Genomic DNA, 22713 nt, shown 5'->3' on the forward strand with positions numbered 1-22713 from the left:
TAGCCATTCTGACCTAACTCAGAGCATTTCTTTAGCATGGTCCTATTATTTGTCTAAAAAATTGTCAGATCATGGGAGCTTAATATCATTAGTCACCACATGAATAATAATATTCTCTTTGCCCACCTTAAAATTTGACAATCTGTTGGTGACATCATTAACTGCTGCGCCCAGCAACAATTAATGCTGCTTCTAGTAATTAAGTAATTCTAGTAACTTCTTCAATTAGTACCCTGCTTCTAGTCCATCTATCCTTATTACAAAAAAGATTTCCCATTTCCCTGACAATGGAGTCCCCTAACAGAACTAAATCCTTTTGAACCACAGCAGTTTGCACTTGGTTATTCTGTTCTGGGGCACGAATCGGGAGTGCTTCACTTGATACGTTACTAGAGTCGCTGACAAGCTTCCAGTTATATTTTTCTCGAGGGTAAGCACACATTTTTTTTCAGTAACTCAAATTCTTCTAGTAATGCACCAAATTTTAACTTCAGATCAGTACACTCCAAACAATGGTGAAAAAGAAAAGTATCACCAGGTGAGCTATGTTTATTCACTAGGTGAACCTTGGAGTACATGCCACAGGTTCTGCAAATGATGAAATCATGATTCACCCAAAAATTTCCACTGGCTATTTCTGTATGAACCATGATAGCCTCTGACGAAGTGTTTAATGTGGATCTTGTCACAACCATTGTTAAATTTAGTAAGGTTAATCTTTACAACCTGATAAGCTTCCGGTTGAGTTCTGAGGAAGATTGATCAAATTCCCATGCATCTTTGCTACAAGCAATGGTGGTGAAGTAGCAGTGAAGCTGGAGTACAGTTTCTATGGATGTGAAGATCAAATGAAGGAGTACCAATTTCTACGGATGCCAAGATCGCAGGAGAACTACGTAGTACATACTGGAAAATGATCAGTTATCTGTTTAAATTTTATATAATATCTTTAAAAAAAGTTACAACATTCTATGTTTTTGAGTGAATTGTAGATTTCTTCTATTTATACAGGAGTAAATTTACCTTTTATGGTCCCATAACAGGTGAATTTACTCATGTGTAAACAGCTGGTAAATGGGTAAAAGTTTCAGGACAGGATCACTTAACTACAAATAGGCCTTATATAAAAATTCCTCTTGAAGAAATCCCAATTTATTAGCTGTCTGCGTGACCGTAGTGTGTTTTACACGGATCAATTTATGTAAAAAAAAAATTACAAATTCAGCAGCAGAAGACTCATACGTCCAGGAAAAAAAAAAAAATTACCGAATGCATTTTTAATTTGACAATTAGGAATTTTAAATAACCTAATAAATCACAGCTGAAGATGCCAATAATGATACTTGTTCTGACAAGCTTTTTTTTTTTGCAAGAATAGTTTTCATCAATCATCCTGAAATAAAGTTGGAATATCAGATGTGCATTTAGTCCTACCCTTTTTTATTTGGAAATGGTTTCTTTTTCCGAACTGTGTTATAGCTTTTTCTGTCTCCAACTTAGGTAATATCTTTTTGTAAGGTGACGCGTGTTTGCCAATCGTCTTTTGTTTTTGTCTCATTCCACATTTCTGCCTGGCAACTTCAGTCACATGGCTGAATGATTACATGATTGTTTTGTAAATGACATTGATGATGTAACTTACAAATCCATTTCTAAAGAAGATGAAAATACTAACTCATTCAGTCATTCTGGTAAAAGGAATTTTTAGTACAATTTTGAAATTGCCACTGCATTAAATTATGCATAATATACAAGAGGTGTATATTCATTATTAAATGTTATTCACTATATCCAAGAGTGGGAACTGATAGCCAATCAAATCAATTCATAATCCTCTGCATAGTTTTTTGCTTTTTACCATTTTCAGGGAGAAAAATTAGAAAATAGTATTATTAAGAAAATAAACACATAAAAAATAATATTCTGCATAATTTTTCGCTTTTTGCCACTTTTACAAATTTTTACAGATAGGATTATGAATTTGATTGGTTACTAATTAACGATCATTTTCTATCAACTTGGTTTGATTGACAAAAAAGCATGCCATGAACCTTCAGAAGAGATGTGACTACATTTCCCCCCCCCCAAAAGATGCTACGTTGGAACTAGTGACTAACATTTAATAAAGTACATACACTCAGTAGCGTAGCAAGGGTGGGCAGTCCACCCTGGAAGCTACCAAGAAAGGGGTGCCATCACTTGAAAATACAAGAAGGAAAGTATTAATTTTAACAAAATAATTTCAACTTTTTTTTAAAATTTATCTCTGTCCACTTAAATTTACAGTTGTTAGTTGAAATTCCTAATTGACATAATTTAATTATCGACAAGATACTTTGATTTTTATATTAATGGCTGCGACTGTAATTCTTGCATTTAAATTTTTGGAATGTTATTAAGGCACGTGAAACTGGAGATCAAAACAATATTCAGCCTTTACAAATGCATTTAGTTTAATGCACATTTTTTTTACAAAGTTTTCTTATAGTCATTTAAGAAAGTTAGAACCACATTTATGGTGAGCGGATTTATACGAAGTATACAGGCGAGCCTTTGTATATCCCGAAAACTCATTTTTCATTTTGATTTCTACTTATTTTACATTTTACAGATATTTTCCATTTTTTAATGAACTTCTTTGTATGGGTCCCTACATAAAAATACCAAATGAAGCAAAATCGAAATAGCGGAGTTCAACAGAGAAAAGCAAAGAAAGCAAGGGAAGAAGTTAATCAAGCAATGTCTGAATCACTGTTGAAGTATGTTACACCTTCAACATCTAGTAGAATAGATATTCTGCATGATAAATCAGAAGAGCAAGTACAAGAGTCGTCTTCTCAAGAGGATCTAACAGAGAAAGTTATTCATCCAGTAGTGGAGAGGAATCTAGAAGATGCTTATTCATCCACTAGTGGAGAAGAATCTAGCGAAAATACACGAGCAGAGAGAAGATTCTAAAAAGGAAGAGGAAATTAATAAACATATTTTTAAAGTATTCCGGCATTGCTTTTTGGCATATCCTGGTACAGTCAGTCCTCGTATAGCACAACAGCTGTGTTCCTAGAAACCCTCGTGCAATATAAACAACAGGTCCTATGGAAAAAATAGGGTTACGTGCCGACCACCCAAGATTGAACACACATTTGTAACCAAAACATTACCAAACACAAATAAATAATCGTAATAAAATATATAAGTATTTGATTACGACTATTACATTTAGAAGTTATAGTATGTCTTAAAGTACTGTTTTATTGGACTAAATTCGAAAAATAGCAAAGGCTTAATTTTCCAGTACTCACCTTGGTCAATCTGCAATTGTTATGGTTTGAATAATAAGAGATTGGCTAACTTTAAGGTGATTGGTTTTTTAAAAATTAAGGGGATGATTAAGTGGTAGTTACAATGGAAATGGAATTAAAATATGCGCAAGGAAGTAGAAGTGCACTAACTCTGTCCTTGGTTGTCATGAAGTTGATCAAAGTTGAAATTCTAAATAGTGAATAAGCCAATAGTCGTAACGGTGGACTTTCGTTAAAACGTCTTCAGTTGGCAAGTTAAGTGAAAGGGAACGCGTACTGTATTTAAGAAGAATTTTGTAATCCCGTGGTGCATTTTGCCTCTTGCGGGAAAATCAAATTGGTGAGATTCCAAACCAGAGAAAGATTGAAGGGGAGTTTCGCATTTAAAATGTTTAGATCGGAGTGGTGATGGAACCATTCTATACTGAGGGCTTCGTATCGCAAGATTTTGTAACTGTTGTTTAATTTTAATATGGTAATAGCTGAATCAACTAGGGGGGGGTATGGTTGTTGGAGTGTGCATGTAAAGTAAGTTCAGTGCTGGATTGTCCTGTTTTGAAGCTACTGTAGTGATAATAAGTTCTTGTATTAGATGACTGGGTTGAAACCGAATTTGGTTGTAGTACTGCCAATGTAACAGGCATTACAATTTTGTTGACATTTGATTAAGTAAATAATATTATTCATTTCACTTGTTGGATATTTATGTGTTTCTTTATATTTATTGAAAAGTGATCTAAGTTTATTATAGGTAGAAAAAATAAGTATGATGTCTGTGCCTGCAAATGTTCGCTGAAATTGTCCTGCAAGATTACTATGGTAAGGAAGAACGAGACGCATTTTGTTATTTGTAATGTGTTTTATAGGGTTATTAATTTTATTTTTTACGATGGAAATAGTGTGTTGAATTAAGTGTAGTTTCTGGCTATGAATTTTTTTGTGAGATATTGTAACTCGTTGGATAGGTCATCTTGTGAGGTACTGTATTTAATGGCATTGTGGATTTGGTTATAGAGAACTGACTTTTTTATGCTAAGAGGGTTGTGCGATGTAAAGTGTAGGAATTTCCCTGTGTGCGTGTTTCCTAAAAATCTTAGTTCCTAGTTTAGTACCTGTTTTATATATGGTGAGATTGAGGAAGTTAATTTGTTTATTAGTTTCTATTTCAAGTGAGTATTTTAGTCTGTCGTGAATTGAATTAAATTTTGTGAGAAGGTTAGCAATTATAGTTTTATTTCCTATTTGAGTATATCATCGGCATATCGCATATATAGCTTTATCTCGGAAGGATAAGGTTGTAAGATTTGATTTTCTACTGTGGCTAAGTAAATTTCGGATAGGGGGGTGGAAATGCCTAAGCCCATTGGTAAACCGAATATTTGTTGGAAGATCTGATTATGAAATCTAAAATGTCTAGCATCTAATAGTAAAGAGGTGAGTTCTAAAATATTGTTTATAGAAAGGGAGGTACGGTTGATGAGAGTATTGTCGGAGGTTAAGTATTCGCATAGGGCTTGTAAGGTAAAAGGTATATGTACATTGGTATATAGTGATACAACATCAAAGGATGCTAAAATGTCATCGTCAGCAATTATGGTAGTGTTAATTTTCTCAAAAGCTTGGTTGGTGTTACTGATTTTAAATTTAGAAAACCTGGTGAGGGGGGGGGGATATGATTTTAACTAGAAAGCCACCAATATCCCATAAAAGAATGCATCATTGAACTTAAAACAAAACTTGAACATCACCCTGACAAAGGCGTATTTTGCATCAAACTAACTCCGTAATTAATTCAAAACTCCCCCTTCAATCCAATATAACTAGACAACAGCTCAACAATATACATAAATTAAGTAATACCTCTGACATTATTATCCAAAAAGCAGATAAAGGAGATACAATAGATAAAGCTACTTACATAGAAAAAATGGAACAAATCCTCACAGATCAAGACACTTATATAATTAATAATTCTTATATCTAAACTAAAAAATAAGCTTGACATTATCCTTAGGAAACTTAGGTCTAGCAAAGAAATTACTCTACATACCTTACAGCAGATCGGCATAAGAAATAATATTCTCCCTCGTATGTTTGGAATCATCAAACTACATAAACCAGGCCGCCGCCCCCACCCTAAGACCGATAATCTCTTTTAGTAAATCTGCTTTCGTAAATTTATCCTCCTTTCTAGTTAAAATCATATCCCCCCTCACCAGGTTTTCTAAATTTAAAATCAGTAATACCAATCAAGCTTTTGAGAAAATTAACACTACCATAAGCCTGGATAGGTTTCATTGAGAATTGGAGGTTCGCTCGAAAGTGGATGAAATTCTTTCATTTGCCATTATTCAACCACATATTTGGTTGTTTCGAAGAAAGAAGAATATGAAAAGCTTATTTCAAAGCTGACCGAAATTTTCGATGAATTTCATCATGAAGAAATCGTATTAGAAATTGGCCAACTAAGCCGTCACTTAAAAGCTGCAAAAATAACTGTTGAGGAAGCAAAACAGTGGACAGACAGCTTTGCAGTTTGTAGAGTTTATTATAAAGTGGGATTTATCAAATCACTACCAAATTTATTATTATGTTTATTCTTTTTAACAGTATGCATATCTTTAGCTCCTTGCAAAAGAAGCCTTTCCCAAATTAAAATTACTGTATTTGACAGCATATAAGATGCATGAGCATATAGGAAACACCCTCATTTTAGAAAGGAAAATTAAGGAAAAAAAGTTTTAGTGTATTTGGGCATTTAATATTTATTCTAATGTGTATAGTAGAAAAAAAGCTTATCCTAAACATATGATCAGAACAGCAAGAAAAATACTAATACTGTATAATAATACATTATTTAATTATAATTATAAATTTACCAATACAGCAATTTAAAAGAGAAATAAAAGAACCTTAGCTACATTAGAAAATATTTTATATGAAGCAAACTACCACTAGAATTGAAAATGAATAAAAAGACAGTAGGGAATGGTAAAAAAAAATTTAGTGTTCTGCAAAGGGAAAGTACAGTCGTTTTGAAAACCAAAAAAAATCATCGCCTTCAAATTCCAAAAACTCTTCCTCACTAATGTTGGTATCACTGTCTTCAAATAAAGCAGTGCCTTCAATGCCATCAAGGGCAATACTAATTCCAGTCTTCTTGAATGACTTTATAATTATTTTACCAATTATATTTCTTGAAGATTGCTTAACTCATTCACACACTTGTGCAATGGTGGGCCTCTTCATTCTTCCTGTGGGTGTGAGTTCATGATAGAGTTCTCCCATCCATTTTCCACTGTTCTCTCATATTTTGATTAATTGGCTTGTTTATGGACACATCCAAAGGCTGCAATTGGCTTGTCAGTCCACAAGGAATGACAACTACCTGTGTATTCAATTCCCACATCCTCTTTTTAATGAATTCAGTTCTATGGGCTCTGAACTGGTTCCATATGAGAAGAGGTGGTTTCCTTAGGAGACCACTAGGACGCCTTGCCTATATTTTATTGAAGCCATAAATTCATTCCGGATTCACCCATCCAAACTTTTGGATGAACGTTAACAAATACACCTTATGGAATTTTTTCCTTAGGTTAAGTTTTTCTTTTAAATATTAAAAATGGTGGTAGTTTTATGCCATTAGCACAGCAGGTCAAAAGTACTGTGTAATGTGTTTTCTCATTCCCAGTAGTTTTTATGGACACCATTTTAGACTCGTTGATATTCACAGTTTTGTTGGATGGTGCATCAAAAGTTAGTGGGACCTTGTCCATATTTCCTATTTGGCCAAGTTCAAAAGAAGTTCATTTTCGTGCCTTTATTACAAATTTATGGAGTTCCAGTATTTTTTATTCATATTCTGCTGTTAAATTTTGTGCAACTGATGTTTTTGTACACATTGATAAACCATGCCTTTGCATGAATCGGTAACACCACCTTCTGTTCCAGAAAAATTCGGAATTCCTCGTCCTTCTGCTAATATCCTGGCCTTATGCATAATCTTTTTGGTAGAAACACTTCTTCATAAAATTCCTTTCACCTACTACCCACTTTTTTACATCTTCTTCAAGTTCTGGCCAATGTGGGGCAGGACAATGAAGGTTATGATTACTTTTTTTTTTTTTAGTAGCTTGAAGTTCTTTTTCTTGCTTCCACCTGACTTGTATCATTTTTTCTGTAGGCGGTGGCCCAAAAAACCTTTCTGCAGCTCTGTTACCATGTTTTTTAGAGTGATCTATTACGTTTAGTTTATATCCGATTGTGTAACTCAACCTCTTTTCTCTTGCAGCCATTTTCTGAGGGTTAAATGCCAAGATTAAACAATATTTTTACGAAACGGGGTTTTAATTAAAAACAACTGGTATACAGTTTGTTTTGTTTGTTATTTGGTTTTTAGGAACATTAGCAACTAAGGCCATATTGCTCCGGGATATGCGGTGGTCATTCCCTGACCTTTCCGCATCCTCCGTATTTGGTGGTGATGGGCTCAAACCCCGGTCTAATCAAGAAGCGTATGCTACGCACTGCTGCTCCTTCCCACCTAGCTACGGAGGCGCCCTGGTATACAGTTAACACTATTCTTTATTTTATTTCAGTCACCCACAATGATTACAATTCATTGTCGTGATTATAGTCACTTCACACAATTAAAGTACACTACTGTACACAGAGACACACTTGACATCACAAAAGCCTGCACAGAACTAACTGGCCCACCGGTCATGCCACCTTTTAAAGGATCAGCAAACTATTGAGAAACCTGGAGAAGAATCTTGAAGATTCCTTCTAAGTCTTTTCTTGTGTTCCCTGGCTTTCAAAACTTGAAACTGATTCCAAACAATTCTGCAAGTCCAAAAATACCCTATGGTGTCCCATTATCCTTAAGAAACAAAAATATTGACCAAAAAACCTGCCCGCTCACCCTGATGCCGATAAGGGAGGGCTCACTTCTGCATATAGGATGCAGGGTGATTTTTTAAGGCATTTTTTCAAAAAAAAAAGTGCATCTTATATGCCGTCAAATACAGTATTTAAAAATTACTTCCGCTCATCAATGGATCAGACCAGATTATCAAATCTAGCTATATTATCTACTGAAATTGAATATACTAATAAAATTTATTTTAATGAGGTTATTGATAAATTTGCCAAAATGATGACACAAAAATGGAAACCATAAATCTCTTCTGTTATTGATTTTCACATTTTTAAAATTTTTTTTCTCTTTTTGTTATTATATTAAATACACTACAGTTTAATCACTGAATTTTTGGACACAATCATAGAAACTGATACCCCATCAGAAGGTCACATGGATTTGTTCATGTGACAACTGACACTTGCTTCTGCGGAGTGGCAGTTCTCCTGATATCTTCGCATCTGTAGAAACTGGTACCATGGTACTGAGTGGGTAATGGGATGGCATTAGCTTCCATGCTACTTCACCATCATTGCTTGTTGCAAAGATGCATGGGATGCATGTGGCAAAGGTCAAGTGACAACTGACACTCGCTTCAGCGCAGCGACAGTTCTGCTATCTTCGCATCCACAGAAACTGATACCCCTTCAGAAGGTCACATGGATTTGTTCATGTGACAACTGACTCTCGCTTCTGTGGGGTAGCAGTTCTCCTGCCATCTTCGCATCTGTAGAAACTGGTACCATGGTACTGAGTAGGTAATGGGATGGCATTAGCTTCCATGCTACTTCACCATCTTTGCTTGTTGCAAAGATGCATGGGATGCATGTTGCAAAGGTCAAGTGACAACTGACGCTCGCTTCAGCACAGCGACAGTTCTGCTATTTTCGCATCCATAGAAACTGATACCCCTTCAGAAGATCAGGTAACAAACGACACTCGCTTCGGCATAGCGGGGGGGCATCACATGGGAGGAGCAAAACGTCAATCATTGCAGTGATATCACACCTCCTCAGAACTCAACCGGAAGCATACCAGCTTATAAAGATTAACCTTTACACATATTATCACAGAAAGTAACTTTTTTTAAAAAAAGTTATATTTATAATATTATAAAAATTAAATATAAAAACTATTATGGGGGGAAAAAAACATCAAAATAATCTTTACAATACATTGAAGAAATTAATTAAAAGCAATTTTTGAACCTCTCTAACCTCTATGCTCTCCCTGCACTTTAGACCTAGGAGCTCTATGAAAGCACATCCTCTCACTATGAATAAAAGAGTACCTAATAAATGGCCACACAACATATACTGGGTCATATGGTTTTATTTTAATCATGGATTATGTCTGTAAAGTTGCTTGTTCATGACCTGAGCCTGAATGTTTGCACACTGAAAAACTTGGAATAATTTGTTTGATCCTGCTCCCTTTGTAATTATTACTTTGCTTGATGGATTAGAATGAAGAGGCCTTTCCTCGTTTCCAACAAAGTTTTGAACTCAATCTCTCCAAATAAGTAACCCAAGACCAATACTGTCAATGACTGTCAACTCATGAAAAGTTTTCTGTGATGAGAAACTCAGTGACTGACAATGTTATTTCCCATCATGTTAACTAAAAAACACTGAGACCTCTAGAAATCTACATTCATGAAACTTCACAAACAATGCCAGAAAAAAAATGAAGATGCTGACTGTGCTTTAGTTAAACATTTTGTGAAATGCATATGTGATATATTCTAGATCACATCAGGATTATAAAGTAATTGACAACTAACTCCATGTAACGTTGGAGATTAAATTTATTTTTCTCAATATTCAATAAATCTCCCTACTTAAGCTCAGAGGCGCCTCCGTAGCCAGGTGGGAAGGAGCAGCAGTGCATAGCACACGCTTCTTGATTAGACCGGGGTTCGAGCCCGTCACCACCAAATACGGAGGATGCGGAAAGGTTAAGGAATGACCGCCGCATATCCTGGAGCAATATGGCCTTAGTTGCTAATGCTCCTAAAAACCAAAACAACAACAACAACAACAACTTAAGCTCAGACTTAAGGTTTCAGCTTAAGTAGTGAGAGTGAATACCTTACATACAGTAAGTGTCAGTTAATTTGTAATTCTGATTTTGTGCTTTGGTGCCTATGACTATACTAAGCCATCATTGGGAGGGAGGAAAGGAACAGAAGGCATAACTTTTTAACAAATTCTTAGATACCCTGTCTGTGCAATAATACACTGCAGCAAATTTTCAGTCATTCTTTTAGAAATTTTAAAACTTATATTGTCAAGTCTACTGAAAACCAAACCTTGTTTACCAACGTAACTTCATTCAATAACAATCTTATTTTTAATAATTGTTATTGGATGAAGAAGAAGCAAAGTAAAACAAACTTTTAGAAGTAAAGTAATACTTACCTCACAAGATAACTATCAAGTTTTCCTTTATACGTGATCACTAAAAATTCAAACGACCTGAAAATTCAAATTACACACTTAAAAAATTTAAGCACTAAATATACACTCAGCTTTAAATTGAATACAACCATTATCAATTATATCTCTCTCTCTCTCTCACAAACACACACAGCTACAAACAATCATTAAGCAAATCAGGCAATTCTCAAATTACAAGAACATCTGTATTAATCCTTAAATCATCTATATAATCTTATAATGACGAAGAAAGACAGCAATGGCCCAAAGGGCTGTGGTGTCCTGAGCCAACTTTGCTTTAGTGTCCAACACACTATCCATTCATATACATTGAAAAAGCATTCTCAGTTCAAAAATAAAATATAAAATTTGATAATTGTATTATTTATTTCATTCAATTCATTTTATTAAAATCTTAAAATAAATATTATTAATTAATATAAATTTAATAAACAAGTAGCATTAATTATTACATATTCATTAAATTTTCTACTTTATATGATTAATTTTTTGGACCTTAACAGCTACAAATTTTTGGATCATTTCATCAATATATAAATACTTTGTGAATCCAACTTCATTTGAAAAGGTTGCCAATCCATCCAACTAACCTTGTGTCATCTTGAATGAAGGTAGGTTTTCGTTAACTTCATCTTTGAAAAAGCTCCCTTCAGCACAGCCCACTGATGCCAGCAACACTAGAATTCTCAGAATTCCAACAATGCCATCAAATTGTCTGAGCACATTAACAGTGAGACTTCCACTGAGAATAACTGGCTCCAAAATAGTTTTCTAAATATTTTAACTCTTCATACAAATCAACGACAGAGATGGCCTTCTGATCACCATCTGTATGCAGAATTTCTAAAACCATATTGGAATTGATCATTATGCTTTAAGATCAGCTTAAACTTGTTATCAACAAATGGATTAAAAATGTTTAAAAACATTGAAAAAATATACACTAAAAGTTTCCTTCCTACCTTTCCAACTTTATCTTGGTCTTCATTATCAAATGTTCTTTTTGGTGACAAATCCTTGCTACCTCAAATGCAGGTTCAATTTATAATTCAACTGCCAACTTTTCTGCATTGTCCAGAAGGCTTAATAAATTCATCATCTGTTCTGCAATTTTTAAGGTATTTGATTCAGAAAGCAGGGAGACAACTTGTGATGTATTCATATTGACTCCTTCGGGCCTTTGCTTGTGATATATTTTGGTTCAAAATATCATATCAAACAATTAGGCAGCAAATAAATTTACATAAATGTAACTTAGTACAAAAGCAGTAAATTAACTGAAGTCATTATAGTGGCATTGTTTCATTAAATCTCATATTGTTAATATCTTCACAATCTGATAATACTTCAAATAAGTAACACTTCCCCAATACAGAAGACTACTTTTACTTATTCTTAGTGAATCCAATGAGAATAAGTAACAATATTAACCCCAAGGGCTCACATTTGGTGAGTATGGGCTGGGCACACCCCAGAGTCCTGAGTTGGATAACATTATTCTTCTCTTTCTTGGTGATTTCCTTTTACCTCTCTCTCTCTCTCTCTGGTGCACATCTGGTACAGCATAAACTTCAGGCTTCCTTGTACCATATGGCTAATAATATTCTTCTCTATTGGAGAAGTGCTACTTGTTAGGGTATTGGGCACTAACTCAGCATTTTATGAGCCTATATGACATCCTGAAGAAGAGTGTGGATGCCTTGCCACCAACTGCCAAGGAAGAATGCAATGATCCCACAGAAGCTAGTTGTTGGTGACTATCATCAGGAAAACAGGAAATATATTGTGCAAAAAGAGTATGTTGGTCGGGGACAAAAGCTGATGTTGTAGAGCAGATATATTTCAAGGGATATTGTTGTTGTATGCATTGGCACTAATGACATTAAGAGTATGAGATATGCAGACTTACTTAACAAGAACATGGCAATGTTGAAAAAAGTTGCAAGTTACGGTTAAATTTGAAAGTGTATGCAATTCTGTGCAGACACAACAGGAAGAAGTATATGATGAGAGCCTTGTCAATCAATTCAGCCCTGGAGAGATTGTGCAATGCTTATGGGATAGAATTTCTCAACACGGTCAGTGCTTGTTAACAGGAGAAACTCTTTGTACAGGGATGGGATACACTTAAATAGAAAGAGTGCAAGAATATTTTCTGATACTATTGAGGCAGTATTAGACAGGTCAGAAAACTGGGGGGGAGGGGGGGATACACAGAAAAATAGACTAACAATAGCCTCAAGCAGAGGCGAGAGCAATTCTCACACTGCTTCTACTGGAATCATCAGCAGCCTTGAAAGCAAGGCGCTGAGGATTTCAAGAAATGCTGAGATTTATCATGAAACAAATATATGGGGAGTGTTAGAAAGAGTAAGAACAGGTGCATGTATACTTGAATGTACATCAATGCAAGGAGTATAGTAATTCAATCTGATGAATTTACAGTGCTGGTCAAGAAATCAAATGCAGACATTGTTGGGATTTCAGAGACGTGATATTACTCAGATCTAACAGAAGCAGTATTTGAATAAGGGGAGTACAACATATACAGAAAGAATAGATAGAATAGGATGGTATGGTTTTTTTTTTTTTTTTTTTAGGAGCATTAGCAACTAAGGCCATATTGCTCCGGGGATATGCTCTGACCTTTCTGCATCTTCCATATTTGGTGGGCACGGGCTCAAACCCCAGTCTAATCAAGGAGTGTGTGCTACGCACTGCTGCTCCTGCCCACCTGGCTAAGAAGGCATCAGGATAGGAAAGGATGGGTGGGGGTTATGCTCATAAAATCTAAGGTAGTACATCCATTTGACATGGGTGGCCAGGGCACTAAGTCAGTCTGGTGTGACATATGCACTAGGAAAGCAAAAGTGAGAGTAGCGGTCTGTTATAGGCCTAGTAATTCTGATGAGTACAACAAACAGCTCTGTAGAGCTGTTTGTTGTACTCATCAGTACTCATCATGTTGTAGAGCAGATATATTTCAAGGGTGCAAAAGGTGATATTGTTGTATGCGTTGGCACAAATGACATTAAGAGTATGAGATATGCAGACTTACTTAACAAGAACACAGCATTAAGGGATTTTAACTTTAAAGATATTAACTGGAACTTGGGTTGGTCATTCACAGACTAACAAAACTTTTGTAGATTTCCTGGATGACTTTTCCTACAGCAACACGTTAGAGAGGCAACAAGCAGGAGTAATACCCTTGATCTGATTATCAGCAGTGATTATTCATGCACTAGGAATCTTGAGATAAAAGAACCACTAGGTGGCAGTGATCACAGTGTAGTGATTTGAGATTTATTTAAAGATGTAACTAGCATCAACGATAAGGGGAGGGGCATTTGCTTTCATAAAGGTGACTACAGTGGCATCACACAGTTTTTAAATTCTAGAGTGGAACCAACTAATGATGTTACCATCAGGCAAATTTTAAATGGGAAGAAATTCAAGAAATTAATCATAAAAGCTACTAGGCTTTTCATACCAACTAAGAAATATGTTTCAAGGAATAGGTCAAAATGGACATCAGATGAACAGGTGAAACTAGTGGTAGAGAAAAAAAATGCATGGGATGCATATAAATTATCAGGCGACACAGAAATCATAGATATCAGCTAGTCTGTAATCAAGTCACAAAAGAGTTTAGATTAGCAAAGGCTAATTACAAAAAATTTCTGGCAAAGAATGCAAAGATTTCTTTACTTATGTAAACTCTAGAAGGAAGGGAATGAATCAGATTGGTGCACATGATATTGATGGTTCGACTGTTGATGATCCTGCTCAGGTAACTGACAAACTAAATGAGTATTTTACATCTACATTCACACATGAGAAATTCTGTAGCAAAGTGGAGGCCATAAGCTTATCAAACTCAAAAAAGGAGATAAATCCTTTTGTAATAACTGAGAGCAAAGTGAAGGAGAAATTGTTGAAGTTAAACATAAGAAAGGCATCTGTGGTGGATAGGATATATCCAGTTATATTAAAGGAAGCAGCAAATGAAATAAGCAAACTCTTAGCCATAATTATGAGAGCATCCTTGGATTCGGGAGAGGTCCCAACAGACTGGAGATGTGCAAATGAATCCCCAATTCACAAAGGGGGATCAAAGGATGACAAAAGCAATTACAGACCTGTTAGTTTAACTTCTGTTTGGGGAAAATAATGCAGTCGCTGGTTAAAGTAACATTTCAGGATCATCTTGACAAGACTACAGTTATAGTTCCGACATGGCATGGGTTTGTTAAGGGGAAATCTTGTCTGACTGGATACTATGATGGATTGGATGCTGTGTGTATATATACAGGCAGTTCCCGGGTTTACGAGTTTTTGTTTTTTTTTTTTTTTTTCAAGTATCAACAAAATCGAAAATATGAACATTAATTGCAAAAAATGAATGTTAAACATTCATAAATACCGCATTTCAAACCACACTCACAGCAATACGATACAGTGTACCTCCGCTTTACAATATTATTCCATTCCAGAGACACATTGCTTTTTTGGTAATTCGTTCCATGACCTCGGAAGTTGAAATTTTCGCTATATAACTAATTCTCCAGAAGGTCGTTTTTATAATGTAAATTGAATTAGTTACCAATTCAAATCATTAAAATGCACTACACTTTCAACGTTATCATTTGTTCCATTATAAGAATCAATTTTGAACACCTTTGTGATATTGTTCTAAAGCACGTTTCTGGAGGTAACGACCATAAAACAATAAAAACAATTTGCACTTTCCAGTTTATTGGGCTTTTCTGTTAGTGCAAGCAATTATAAACGGGTAGTAAACCCGGTGTAATTGCATTTGCAAAAATACCAATAGCTGGAATTGTGTGGTGTTTTATGTTATTATGGTGAAATATGTTTCCCCTCTATTGAAATCTTCAAGCGTATAAAAAACATAAATAAATTTACAGAATTTTCTCTTCATTCCTTTTTTTTAAGCTTCATAAACTTGTTACTCTGTGCAAATTGTGTTAGTTGCAATTTATGCGTTCCGTTAAAAAATGCTTATGCATGCTAGTGAAATTTATAAAGAAAAGATTATCTTGGAGACAAACGCCTCTTGAAGCATTTCTGAAGACGACAACTCCTTGTGCAACAAACCAATGAGTGCCGAGCCAATAATGAGTGATCAACGAGTGTGCATTTAGTCGATGTTGATGAAGAATAACCAATCTTTAACATTTGTAAGTCATAAATAATTTCTTTATTATTATAATTTGCTTGATTTTACAGGCTACGTTTTCATTTCTTTGGATAAATCGATCATTGTTTTATATACAAACAAACTAATTTCATTGTTGAGTTGAGAATGCAACCCCTATTTTTAATATTATGTATATGGGAAATAAATTCCCGCTCTAAGAGTTTTTGCTTTATGAGCATACGCTAGGAATGAATTAACTCGTAAAGTCGGGAACTACCTGTACTTGAATAGATACTATGATGAATTGGATGCTATGATATGTGGTCACAAAAGAACTGGGTGCAAAAAATGATTTTGACATCATATACTTAGATTTCAGGAAAGCTTTTGATACTGTTGCACGTAGCAGACTAACAAATCGGAACAGTATGGAATTAAGGGCAAGGTGCTGCTATGGATAAAGGGATGGTTGAGTGGGAGAAGACAAAGCGTGGTTATCTGACTTAGTCCACAAAGAAGAATATCCATTGATAACCAATGAATACTACTCTTTGTGGATTAATGTTATTAGTGGAGCTCCCAGGGTTCGATATTAGACCCATTGTTGTTTAAGTTTGCAAATGATATGAAGCTTGGCAGGGTTGTTAATGACAGTAATGACAGAATGCTACTGCAACAAGATCTAGAAAAGTTGGGCAGATGGGTTGAGAGGTGGAAAATGAAGTTTAACATTGACAAATGCAAAGAAATACATATGGGTAGCAGTAACCCCAGAGTAGTGGAAAATGAAAAAGACCTGGCGTAATTGTGCAGTCGGATATGAAGTTCTCTGAGCAATACAGACAGGCAGCCAGGATAACTCATGAGGTTTTGTCAATTGTCAATGATACACAAGAATTTTACTAGCAGGAACAAGGAGGTGATTATAGCATTGTATAGATCACATATTGAGTACTGCATACATGTCTAGAGGCCTCATTTTAGAAAGAATGCGGAGCTGCTGGAACAAGTACAAAGAAGGACAACAAGATTGGCAAGCAGAAAAAAGAGGTGTGCTTAACAAGAAAAGCTTCAGTTTTGCAAATTGCAGCATCCAGAGAGAACGCACCTGTGAGGTAAACTGACTGAGGTGGTTAAAGCTTTGAGTAGATTGAGCAAGCTCAATGCTGATGGGATTCCTACCCTGGAACAGACCACACACACACACACACACACACACACACACACACACACACACACACACACACACACACACACACACACACACACACAAGAGGGCACAAATTCAAACTGAGGGAGGACAGTTGTGGAATAGATGTGCAGAAGTTTGACTTTAGCCAACAGGTGGTTGATTGTTGAAACAAACTTCCATCCATTTTTGTGGAAGTTGACAATTTAAATAAGCATCGTGTTTTTTTTTTTGGCTGATGCTTTATAAGCTTGCTTTCTTGCATCATTTGCTACTGCTATTCGAAGAATAGCAGTAGCAGTGGCAAAAATATTGTGAATACCTTCATGGTTACTCACCATGAAGGTATTCACAATATGAGATATTAGCATTAGTAAAGGCACCTGATGCAATAAAGCAAGCTTATATAGCATCAACCAAAAAAAAAAAAAAAAAAACATTCCTGTCCTGTTTCACCGATCCATTCATTCCTAAAGTTTGGTTAGGTCAGCCTTGAATTTCTTTAAGCTGTCAGCTTCAACAACAATAGATGAAAATTTGTTCTGGCAATCCACCATCCTCTGGCTAAAGTCAATTTGTGTCCACATCTATTCTACAACTGTTTTTCCTCAATCTGAATTTATGCCCCCACCCCCCAGGTGCAGAATCTGAGCAAGAGGAAGAATCCCATCAGTACTGAGCTTGCTCAATGGTGAATGCTTTGGTTCCCATGCTGGACTCGACTGAATCTCCATTTTTACAATGACACTGACAACGTTGTCAAGATTAAGACCATTAATTTTTTCAGCAATCAAGTCTCCCTCCACTTTTCTCATCCCATATTTCAGTATCCTCGTTCAAGAAGAGTGCTTTGTCTCTTAACTTCACAAGATCTACTTCAATAATTAGTCCTAACTGGAGTGGGTCAACTCAATTAAATTTTGCACACCAGTGTAGTTAAAAATGCATATAGAACAAAAATTATGCAAACAATATTGCACAATTTTTTTAATTATGCAATGTTGTTTTTATTAAAAATTAATTTTTAATAAAATTAATAAAGATTAAAATTAATAATTAATAAAATAAAAATTATTAATTTTTATTTTATTGTTTTTACTGTGATACCATAATATTGTATATTTTAAATATTGTACAGCAATACCTCACTTAGCACGGCTTCAAACAGCATGGGTTTCACTATAACATGGTTTTCAATTCAGTTCAAGTCAAAAATTTACTCTACATATTAAAACTCATTCAGTAGCCTAGACATGTACTCTGCATATATGCTGCATTGTCGTAGTCTAGGTATGTGTACATACACTGTGTTGCCAGTTTATTAGTACACCCCTGCTGTGTGCACAAATGGTTTGTCCGACAATGTTGCAAGTCACATGACCACAGTTGTGGATATAAATGCATCAGAACAACCTTTCTAGTATCAGTTAAGCATACAAACCGTAGCAAGAATGGGGAAAAGGAGTGTTTTAACGGATATCAAATGTGGCATGATAGTAGGTGCAAGACGTGCTGGACAAAGCATCTGTGAAACAGCAGTTCTCCTGAACTGTTCATGCACCACAGTTTCAAGGGTGTATCGAGAAAGGTGCAACGAACAGAAAAATCCTGTCAACGGCACTCCTGTGGAAGAAAATTGCTTGTTGATGAGAGAGGTCAGAGGAGGATGGCTAGAATTGTGCAAGCAAACAGACAGGCCACAATGTCGCACATCACGTCAGAATACAACCTTGGTGCGTAGAACAAAATACAGCAACAGACCACTAGTCGCACCTTGTCACGAATGGGCTATAACAGCTGATGGCCACATCGCGTACCTTTGTTATTAATGAAGAACAAGAGAGCATGCCTCCTGTGGGCACAGCAACACCAGCACTGGACTATTGAGGATTGGAAAACATTGCTTGGTCTGACCAGTCGAAGTTCCTGGTGCATCATGTTGATGGAAGGCTCAGAATTTGGCAAAAACAACATGAATCCATGGACCCATCATATCTGATGACTACTGTGCAAGGTGGTGGGGCAGTGTTATGGTGTGAGGAATGTTTTCTTGGCATATGTTGGGTCCATTGATACTCATAGATTCACGTCTGAATGCCACATCGTACCTAAACATCGTTGCTGACCAAGTGCATCCGTTCTTGTTAACAGTTTATCCTCAATCAGATGGTTACTTCCAGCAGGATAATACGTCAGTTCACAAAGCCCAAATCACTATGAAATGGTTCCAGGAACATGACAATGACTTTTCTTTGCTGCAATGGCCCACTCAGTCCACAGATCTCAATACTATTGAACATCTTTGGAATGAGCTGGAAAGGGCTGCTCGCTGCAGGCCTACCTCTGTTGAATCTCAAGGAACTGCATGACATGCTCATGTCTGCATGGTACTCCATTTCTGCACGTTTTCAGCATCTTGTTCAATCCATGACTAGACTAATTCAGGCTGTTTTGAAGGCTAAAGGAGGCTCAACACGCTACTAGGTAGGTGTACCTAAGAAAGTGGCAGCACAGTGTATATGCTGCAGTGCCAACTATTGTCTCACATGCATATGTACCAATAGCTCCCCTCAGGCAGTCAGCAGCAACGTACAACAGCATTCAGTATTCTTAATTCCATCCTGAGGAGACGACATGATAGCTTTTCAAACTTTTCATTTCACAGTTTATTTTTTACCCATTTTAATACGATCGAAAATATATTTGCAACTTGGTCAGAAATCACTGCCAACAACATACGTTTTGTTTGGCAGCATGTTCTGCCCATTTTGGCAAATGATTTCACTCATTTTGAATCGCAAATTCAGACACTTGCCGAAAACACTGTGAAGGTCAGAAAAGACTCAGGATTCGAAACTCTGTACTGCCAATGTATGTGACTCACGTGTAAATGACTTAGATTATGCAACTCTCCTTGAACCTGACGAACAAACTACAATATAAAGAAGAGGAAAACAATTCTGAAGTGGACAACACTGAAATGGCACCAAAAGAATTTTCAACAGAAGAATTGGAGAAAGTTTTGCGGGGAGTTGACATGGGCCTGCAAGGTGATTATGAATGGAGATCCGGTTGTTGAATGTAGCATCCAGATACGGAAAATTTTACAAAATGGGATTCGATGCCACAAAGACTTGTACACCGAGAAAAAGAATAGACGACTTCACTAGGCTATTATTGAAATACCTAAATAAATAATAAAGCTTTTTTCTTATCTCTCATAATGTTACCTTTTCATTAATAAAATTTTTGCAATATTTTTTATTTAAAATCCTTTTAATTGGCTATAAAGCCCAAATTGTTTATACATTTATTATAATTTGTTTATAGACTGTTTCTCTGGTACGCATTCAATTAAAACCCATTATAATTATATCTCAAACAGCACGGTTTCACATAACACGGAACAGTTTCGGTACCAATTATCAGTGCTATGCGGGGTATTGCTGTATATGCTATCGTATACGTTAAATATAAGAAAGACACCTTGGGTGGATAGATCTGTCCAGTTATATTAAAGGAGGTGGCAAAGGAAGTAAGCAAACCCTTAGCCATAATTATGAGAGCATCTTTAAACTCAGGGGAAGTCCCCATGCACTGGAGATGTGCAAATGTATCCCAAATTCACAAAGAGGGATCTAAGGGTGACACGAGTAATTACAGACCAGTTAGTTTAACTTCTGTTCTGAGGAAAATAATAGTCACTAGTTAAAGAAGCATTGCATATTCATCTAGACAAGAGTGCAGTAATAATTCAGACACAGCATGGGTTTGTTAAGGGAAAGTCTTGTGTGCCAAATTTCATTGGATACTATGATGTGGTTACAAAGGAACTGGATGCAAAAAAATAATTTTGATATCATAAACTTGGATTTCAGGAAAGCTTTTAACACTGTTGCACATAAAACTACTGTACAAATTGGAGCAGTATGGTATTAAAGATAAGCTGCTACAATAGATAAAAGGGTAGTTCAGTGGGGAACACAGAAAGTGGTAATCTATGGATGGCTCTTCGTGGACTAATGTTATTAGTGGAGTCCCCTAGGGTTCAGTGTTGGACCTGGTGTGGTTTTGTATATTTATCAATGATAATGATGAAGGTATAGCAGGCTTAATGTCAAAATTTGCAGATGATACAAAGGTTGGCAGGGTTGTTAATGACAGCAATGGAAGTGTGTTACTGCCACAGGATCTAGAAAAGTTGGGCAGATGGGCTGAGAAGTGGCAACTGAAGTTTAACATTGACAAATACAAAGTACTGCATATGGGTAGAAGTAACCCCACAGAAACATACCAATTGTGTGGTACTACAATTAGGGTGGTAGAAAATGAAAAAGACCTGAGAATAATTGTGCAGTCAGATATGAAGTTTTCTGAACAATGAAGACAGGCTGTCAGAGAAGGTCATCGGGTATTGTCAATGACATATAAGAATTTTGCTAGTAGGGAAAAGGAAGTGATTATCCCTTTGTATAATGCAATGGTCATGTCATGGCTTAAGTACTGCGTACAGTCTGGAGGCCACATTTTACGAAGGATGTAGAGTTGCTTGAACATGTACAGAGAAGGGCAAAAAGATTAGTGAGGGAAACAAAGAGGTCCTCTTAACAAGAAAGGCTGCAATTTGCTTAAGTCTGCAAATTGCAGCGGCCAGAGACTAGACACTTGTGAGGTGATCTGATTGAGGTGTATAATGCCTTGAATGAGTTGAGCACGCTGAATTCTGATGGGATTCTTCTGCTTGCTCAGATTACGAACCTGAGAGGGCATAAATTCAAATTGAGGAAAGACAGTTGTAGAACAGATGTGTGGAAATTTGCCCTTAGCCAGCAGGTGGTTAATTGCTTTAACAAACTTCTATTTGTTGTTGTGGAAGTTGATGGCTTAAATAAATTCAAGGAGGAACTAGACAACCTTTAAAGGGTGTGAAATTGTTTTTTTTTTTTTGGGAGATGATGCTACATAAGCTCATACGCTTGCTTTTTTGCATCACATGCCTCCATTAACTATTACTATATATATCAGAATATATACTGTACAATATTTTCATTTTCGTTAATTGCTTTTATCTTAGTTTACCTTACAAATAAAATCTTTAAAAAATGTGTTATTCTTATTACTGTATTGTTAGACAAGGCCTTTGATTTTATTTTATTTTATTAATTTATTTTTTCATTTATTTTTGATATTACTATTATTTATTATTATTCTCAGATATACAGATGTGCCAAAAAAACAAAAAAAATTTTACACTTTTCAGGTCCTCATTATTACAAATCATGAAAATTTAGGTCCTTTGAACTTTGTATTAATGACATCAGACTGTATATATTTATAGTAGTCTTCATGTACTATACATTAACTTTCTGTTGAAAATCTTGTACAATCACATAATCACTACACTGCCAGAATTGAGAGATTCAAATGTATTTGCTGTCAGTAGATCTCATGCCAATTTAATCTGATACCTAGCCATTCTTACAATAAATCAGCAGTGGCTTCTTTCCATTCAGGCATACAAATAACACAAAAAAAATTTAATGAATAATCGCCACATAATTCACAGATTTTGGAAATTAGTCCCGCTGTTGGCAACAATATTCTAAATGTTTGTTTTTATTAACATGTCAATTTAAATGAATAGTAATGAATAATTTTAAGACATGACAGAAAATAAT

At 35.7% G+C, this 22713-nt stretch overlaps 1 protein-coding gene across 1 annotated transcript in view; it reads right to left on the bottom strand.

Moving 5' to 3' along the window:
• LOC150089359 (NBAS subunit of NRZ tethering complex-like) overlaps positions 1–22713 on the bottom strand; it is a 1057261-nt gene that overhangs the window by 958060 nt on the left and 76488 nt on the right. Inside the window, exon 8 of the mRNA XM_090389247.1 lies at positions 10644–10700. Within this exon, the coding sequence (XP_090245373.1) occupies positions 10644–10700 (57 nt within the window). The remainder of the gene's footprint in view (positions 1–10643; positions 10701–22713) is intronic.

Source organism: Mastigoproctus giganteus, chromosome 2, assembly GCF_048544385.1.
Source record: "Mastigoproctus giganteus isolate SK-2022 chromosome 2, ASM4854438v1, whole genome shotgun sequence".
In the NCBI taxonomy this organism is placed as follows: Eukaryota; Metazoa; Arthropoda; class Arachnida; order Uropygi; family Thelyphonidae; genus Mastigoproctus; species Mastigoproctus giganteus.